A 7,888-nucleotide genomic window follows, 5' to 3' on the forward strand; every position below is an offset into this window, starting at 1 on the left:
TTCATACATCATTACAACTTTCTCCAATGATTGGGCACCAATTTCATCTCACTCTATCACAACAACCTACCTGCACACAAACTTAGCATCAAGGCCGAGCTGGAACAATCTTCACAGCACACTATCTGTGCAACCTTGTAATTTCAGTTGCTCATGCTACAAATGTTATGTTACGAATCTCCATGCAATCTCATCAAACCAGCACGTTGCGAGAGGCTAATGGACTGTAACAAAACTCTGCTTCAGAAATGTCAAGCTTAATGAAAAAGGGGGAAAAAAAAATAAGAGAAATGCTTAAGTCTTCAGTTGGATTTCTTTGTTCTTTGTTTTTGTACTTATGCAAGTTTCACAAACTTTACTTACTAGTTTATTTCAAATAGTCTTACTATTTCAAATAGTCATACTATTTGAGTATGTGTCAGCTGGCCTATCTGAATCAACAAAAACCAGCATGAAAAGTTACTGTCTCAACTGGGTCCTCGTTCTGAAGTTTGCCAGTCTTCATGAGGCCACATTTCCCCTTTCCTATAGGTCGTTTTTTTTTTTTTGTTTGTTTGTTTGTTTTTCAGTTTTTGGCTGGGCCAGGTTTGAACCCTAGCACCTCCAGTTTTGGGGCTGGCACCCTATTCCTTTGAGCCACAGGTACCGCCCCTCTTACCCGTCATTCTTGCAAAGAGACCAAGATAATTAGTCTTTGCTCATCTTTGTTTTGAACTTTGAGCATCCATTGTGTGCAAAGTGCCAAAAACAAAGTGGTGAGCATAGCAGAAATGATTTCCGTTCTGCCCGGGCGTACGACCCAGCAGAAGAAACAGAAATTAATAAAATAATTAGTAAAATTAATTTCCCAAATATATTTCTACTAGCCGAGTAAAGAGTTATGAGTGACAAGTTTAGGTATCTGAGCAATATTATAAATGAAAATTCCAGGGATTAGAGAAAGCTTTCCTGAGAAAGTGAATTGACCCCAAAGTAGAGAATTGATGAGAGATGTGAACTTGAGCAAAGAAAAAAGCATGGATGGACGTGGAAGACATTATTCTTAGTAAAGTATCACAAGAATGGAGAAGCATGAATCCTATGTACTCAATTTTGATATGAGGACAATTAATGACAATTAAGGTTATGGGGGGGGGAAGCAGAAAGAGGGAAGGAGGGAGGGGGGTGGGGCCTTGGTGTGTGTCACACTTTATGGGGGCAAGACATGATTGCAAGAGGGACTTTACCTAACAATTGCAATCAGTGTAACCTGGCTTATTGTACCCTCAATGAATCCCTAACAATAAAAAAATAAAAAAAGAAAAAAGCATTGAGTTTATGCTCAACTGGAAAATGTCAGTGTGATCCCGAAACATGACAGAATGTGAAATGGCAAAATGTGTAGCCAGAAATGTCGGCGTAGCTACATTATGATGGATTTGGGACTTTAGTTTCAGAAGTACAGGACTCCATTGAGAATTTTAAGAGTGGAAATTCACTAACCAAATATGCATTTTCACATGATTCTTATAGCTAAAGGAAGGAAAAGGGCAAAAGTAGAGGCTGAAGATAGTAGGAATGGGTCACGTCGTCAGGATGAGAGCATATGTCATCGTGACACCAGAAGCAGTTGAAGATACCTGTGCAGATTAAAGAGATGTTCATTACACTTGTGCTGGCGGGTTCGAATCCAGCCCGGGCCCACCAAACAACAATGATGGCTGCAACCAAAAAATAGCCCGGCGTTGTGGCGGGCACTTGTAGTCCCAGCTACTTGGAAGGCTGAGGCAGGAGAATCGCTTGAGCCCAGGAGCTGGAGGTGGCTGTGAGCTATGATGACCCAGCATTCTACCCAGGGCAACAGCTTGTGACCCTGTCTCAAAAAAAAAAGAGAGAGATGTTCATTCAGGAGGCAGAAAAACGTGATGCAATAGTTTATTGGCTATAAAAAGTGGAGGAAGTGGGTGTCAAAGACAATAATTTGATTAATTAAATGGATACGTGATGAATATTTGTGCAGTGCCTGCTAAGTTCATGTGCCATTTAAGGAGTATGCTACAGCGACTGGGGAAAGATCTTCTGCCTTCGTGGAACTTAGATTCTAGTTGTGGAAGGCGGTAATACGCTAATTAAATTCAAGAGATGGTGAATATGCAGAAAATAAATTCATGAAGGTCTGAAGAAGGTGGGGTTAAGAGTATAAGCGAAAATTATAATTTTAAATAAAGGAGTCATTAAGAACGTAAAAATTGAACACAAAATTGGAAAGAAATATCAAGAAAGGGGCATTTGTTTAAATATCTGAAGGGCATGAGAAGGCAGCGTTGGTGAGAGCTGGAATAAGAGTATTTACGTTGTGTTTCTTTTGTAGAATTTATGAGAATATGTTTAAAGTTTTACTCAGGTATCATCTGCTCCTTGTTCTCCCCACACGTCTTCACTTTGACCCCCATTTTTATCCCCTTTCCCTTTTTCCTTTTTTTCTTAAGCAACACACCTTTTTCTGACCATCGTTCCTCCTGCTGATCAATGTTGAGATGTGCTTCTCCCAATTAAAAGGTAAATGCCACAGTGGCAGGAATTGTCCATCCGTCGGCCTTCTGAGTTGTTGTCTGGCACAGAATACACATCCCATACATATTTGTTATCAGAAGAAATGAATGCCCCTCTTCAGAAGTATCTCCTTACGTGCATAAAATGGTATATATTTAATTTCCTTGTTACGGTTCGCATCAGAGTTCAGGATTCTGGATCAACCCACTACCCCTGGTTTCCTCCTCCACACAGCTGGAAACTGCCCCAATCTTAGGTATTCAATCACCTACTTAATAATCTTGCTGCTTTTCTCTGTGAATCTATGCACCTGTTGTTTCTAAACACATTTGGAAATATTTCTCTTAATTTTTTAATTTAATTCAAGCTTTAAGTAAGATTTCTACCTCATATGCTACACAGAAAATATAAATGGCCTTATAATAAATGTTTTGCTTTTTCTCTCAATATTATAACAAAGTAATGCTTCTGAGTTGAAATGTGCTAGGCATATATATGAACTAAAATGCCAGAGGAATGAAAAATATGTTGAAAAAATACTCCGTCAGCCTTTCTCACAAAATAATAAATGGCTTTTTCAAGTCTATATTTTTGTGGCACTTCCTGTAAAACAAATAATGCATTACTGACATAGCCATTGCCAAAATAGCATTTCAGTACTACCATTTTGCCAATCTTTCTTCCTAACAAATGAAATCTTATTTTCTACATACACTCATTTGTAAAACCCATCAAGTGGCTTTCAAATATTTTTTCATGAATACAAAGTTTCTCTTTGGACTTGAATATATATACTCTTGGTGATCATTTGTGTTTAGACATGAAAAATATCCCTGGACTAATACCAGCAATAAGATAGAAAACATATATATACCAGTAATAGTGAGAAGATGGTATAAATTGAATATCTCCTTTCAATTTTATTTTATTATATTTCCATGTGCACTGAACTGTTTAACCATGCTTTGTCATAAGTAAAAATAATGTGATTCTTAATAACATAGAGGTTAATATTTTATTAAAATATATATGTTTAATGTCATTAGGAGGTCGATTAATTAACAGGCATCACAAGGACGTAGGACATTTCCTGGAAGAGGTCAGGGAATGTATTGCATGCTGTAAATAAAAATCTATTCATGACATCCGTTGAGAGAGATTTGTTCTTTTATATGAAAACCTCCCTTTACTTGCATTCTCCTTTATACTTAGTATTTCCCTTGTTGACTAGGTCAATTATTAAATATCCTTTAAAAACATAAAATTTGCCATCCAGCCCAATACAACTGGCAAACAACTTTTTGACCAGGTGGTGAAAACAGTTGGTTTGCGGGAGGTCTGGTTTTTTGGGCTGCAATATGTTGACAGCAAAGGCTATTCTACATGGCTCAAACTGAACAAAAAGGTAACACAGCAAGATGTTAAAAAAGAGAATCCTTTACAGTTCAAGTTTAGAGCTAAATTCTTTCCTGAAGATGTTTCTGAGGAATTAATTCAAGAAATAACCCAGAGACTTTTCTTCTTGCAAGTTAAAGAAGCCATCTTAAATGATGAGGTATATTGCCCACCAGAAACTGCAGTTCTCTTGGCTTCCTATGCTGTCCAAGCCAAGTATGGAGATTACAATAAAGAGATTCATAAACCAGGCTACCTGGCTAATGATAGACTCCTACCCCAACGTGTATTGGAACAACACAAACTAACCAAAGAACAGTGGGAAGAAAGAATACAGAACTGGCATGAAGAACACAGAGGAATGCTAAGGGAAGATTCTATGATGGAATACCTGAAGATTGCACAAGATCTGGAAATGTATGGAGTCAACTATTTTGAAATAAAAAATAAAAAGGGGACTGAATTATGGCTAGGTGTTGATGCTTTGGGTCTGAATATTTATGAGCATGATGACAAGTTGACACCTAAAATTGGTTTTCCCTGGAGTGAAATCAGAAATATTTCATTTAATGTCAAAAAATTTGTTATCAAGCCAATCGACAAAAAGGCACCCGATTTTGTTTTTTATGCACCTCGTCTGAGAATCAATAAGAGGATTTTGGCCTTGTGTATGGGAAACCATGAACTGTACGTGCGAAGAAGGAAGCCTGACACCATTGAAGTGCAGCAGATGAAGGCTCAGGCGAGGGAGGAGAAGCACCAGAAGCAGCTGGAAAGGGCACAATTAGAGAATGAAAAGAAGAAAAGAGAAATAGCAGAAAAGGAAAAGGAAAGAATAGAACGTGAAAAGGAAGAGCTAATGGAACGTCTACGGCAAATTGAGGAGCAGACCCTGAAAGCCCAGAAAGGGCATATAATAAAAATATTAATGATTTACATTAAGAAAACTACTCAAGTAAAGAAGCACCAAAGACTATAAGGAAGATAGAAAGTAAGGAAGACATAGAGCACCCAGTCAAGACAGTTTCAGATCAGTCGTCTAAGGCCAAGGACATCCAGTTTGGTGTTGAGTTTTCTTTCTTCCTAATAAAGCTGTCTCAGGCTGTCTTAAAATCTAAAAAAAAAAAAAAAAAAAAAAAAAAAACATAAAATTGAAAAGAAAGGTCAAAATTCCAGAACCTACTACTTTCTGTGAAAAGTGTAATTTAATTAAGTTCAAATTTAAACAATGAAAATTTCAATATATAAAATATATGATTTAGAATAAGTTTTATCAAATCACACTACTACACACTACATCTAAATCCTAATTTTAACACTTATTTGTATATATTTAATATAGTTTGGTCTTTGAGATTTTATTTCAAAGGGAAATTTAGCTCAATTGATATTATGGTTTTTGACATTTGAAATATTGTATATTATAATCTTCAAACTCCTTAATTTTTCATTTTCTATGAATTTAAAATAAAAATGTATTTCTAATTTTCTGAATTTATTTTTCATCTAGTAGTTTCTGAATTTATTTTTCATCTAGTAGTTGCTGAATTTATTTTTCATCTAGTAGTTCAATTTGTTTATGGGAGCAATGTTTCTTAGAGTTCAAGGTTGCGAATTAGGTTATTTTTCTTGAATAATATCTTTGCTGTGGTATAATTTGTTTATTTTTAATGTGATACTTCCCACTTGGAATTTTTAAAAAATATATGGTGACTTCCAGTTTTCTATTTTTCCTTACTATTTATTTATAAATAATTTATTACTATGAGTACCTAGCATAGTATTTGCTTGTTATACTTATCTTCTTAAACTAACTGTGAGCCAGAAATATGTTACCATATCTATTGGATCTGTTTATTTTAGACCCGAGGGCCAAAATGTTAGTATACAAACTGAACTATTAGTACTTACGATGATAAATGACACAAAGAGTGGGCTTAATTTTGTATCACTCTGACATTCAGTATTCAGAATTCACTTACGGATTATATTTATGTATTACAGATTCAACAAATTCACTCTGAATTTTAGGTATGATATTAATAGTAAATATCACCACTGAAAATATCCTGTTCTCTATATCAAGGGTGTAGATAGGACTGAGCAGCCCTGGGTGATCGCAGAAAATAGAACCTAAAATAATTCTCTATATTTCACTCTTAACCTTCTGGAGATCGCGACTGTACGTTTGAAGTCTGTATAGAGCCCCTTCGAGTAAAAAAAGTCTAAATTTCACTACAGCCCTGCCTTGCACCTGTCTCTGAGCTCATCAATCCTTTGTGTTACGCCTGCTTTCTTATTGTAACTTTTTGTCAACATTTCTAACTGGGATGCTCCTTGCTTTGTTATGGTTTTACTCTACTGAGCATATATTTATTTACATTTAAATGCGACTAGGAAAGTAGAGAAAACAGAGGTGTACTCCGTCTGCAATTTCAATCAAGAAACTGTATACTTTCAATTTGTTTTTCAAACTTTTTATCGATATATGATGATTTTACATGTTTATTGGGTATATGCGTGATGTTTTAGTGCAGGCATACTATATACCATGATCATATCTAGATATAGATTCTATATATATGTATATGCACATTACCTTAAACACATCATTTTTTGTATTAGAAACAATTCAGATCTTCTCTTCTAGCTATTAGGAGTTATACAAAAAAAGTCTTATTAACCATCGTCATCCCTTTATGCTGTTGGATGCTAGAATTTAATTTTTCTAGCTAACTATTTGTTTTTTTTTTGGAGACAGAGTCTGACTATATCCCCCTCAGTAGAGTGCTGTAGTATCACAGCTCACAGCAACCTCCAACTGTTGTGTCTAAGTGATTCTCTTGCCTCAGCCTCCCGAGTAGCTGGGACTACAGGTGCCTGCCACAATGCCCAGCTATTTTTTGGTTGCAGTTGTCATGGTGGTTTAGCAGGCCCGGGCCAGGCTCTAACCTGCCAGCCTCAGTATACGTGGCTGGTGCCCTACTCCCTGAGCTATGGGTGCCCAGCCAATGTAGCTCTTAATCAAACTCTCTTCCTGCATCTGGACACACGTTCTAGACTCTGATAACCATCATCATTCTCCATCTCCATGAGATTAACCTTTGCAGCTCCTACGTATGAGTGAGAACGGGCAGTATTTGTCTTTCTGTGCCTGGCTAATGTCATTTAAAATGTTGGCCTCCAGTTCCACTGATGTTGCTGTAAATGTCAGGACCGCAGTCTCTTCCACAGTTGAATAGTACTTCATTGTGTGTATTTGACGTTTTCTTTATCCATCCATTTGTTGGTGGACACTTCGATCAAGTCTGTACATTGGCTGTTGTGAACAGTGCTGCAAAAAAGACGGTGTGAAAGTGTTCCTTTAATATACTGATTTCCTTTCTTTTAAATAAATACGGTAGTTCAACTGTTAGTTTTTTCATAAACTTCCGTACTGTTCTCCACAATGGCTGTAATAATTTACATTCCCTCCAACAGTGTACCAGGGTTTCCCATTCTCTCCCTGACCAGCATTTGTAATTTTTTGGCTCTCTGATCATAGCCATTCTGAGGTAAGATAATCTCTTGTTGTGGTTTTAATTTGCATTTCCATGATGATTAGTAATGTTCAACATTCTTTCAATATAACTGTTGGCCATTTTTACATCTTCTTTTTTGTCTATTCAAATCATTTGCCCTCTTTTTAATCAAATGATTTGTTTGTTGTTTAATTGTTTTAGTTCCTTGTCTATTCTGGACTATACTTGCTTGTCAGATGAGTAATTTGCAAATATTTTCTTGCACTCACCAGACGGTCTCTTCCCTTGGTTGACTATTCCTTTTGTCATGCAGAAGCTTTTTAGTTTAATATAGTATTGTTTTTCCATTTTAGTTTATGTTGCTTATGCTTTTGAAATCTCAACCATCAAGCATTTGCCTAGATGAATATACAAAAGAGTTTTGTCTAGATGTTCTTCTG

General features: G+C 36.2%; 1 protein-coding gene across 1 annotated transcript; it reads left to right on the forward strand.

The window, feature by feature from the left end:
• Nucleotides 1-3,794: 3,794 nt before the first annotated feature.
• Nucleotides 3,795-5,028, forward strand: LOC128597469 (radixin-like). Its single transcript, XM_053607853.1, has one exon. The coding sequence runs from the start codon at nt 4,289-4,291 to the stop codon at nt 4,904-4,906; it is 618 nt and encodes a 205-aa protein (XP_053463828.1). The 5' UTR covers nt 3,795-4,288; the 3' UTR covers nt 4,907-5,028.
• The last annotated feature ends 2,860 nt before the right edge of the window (nt 5,029-7,888 follow it).

This window comes from Nycticebus coucang, chromosome 10 (assembly GCF_027406575.1).
Source record: "Nycticebus coucang isolate mNycCou1 chromosome 10, mNycCou1.pri, whole genome shotgun sequence".
In the NCBI taxonomy this organism is placed as follows: domain Eukaryota; kingdom Metazoa; phylum Chordata; class Mammalia; order Primates; family Lorisidae; genus Nycticebus; species Nycticebus coucang.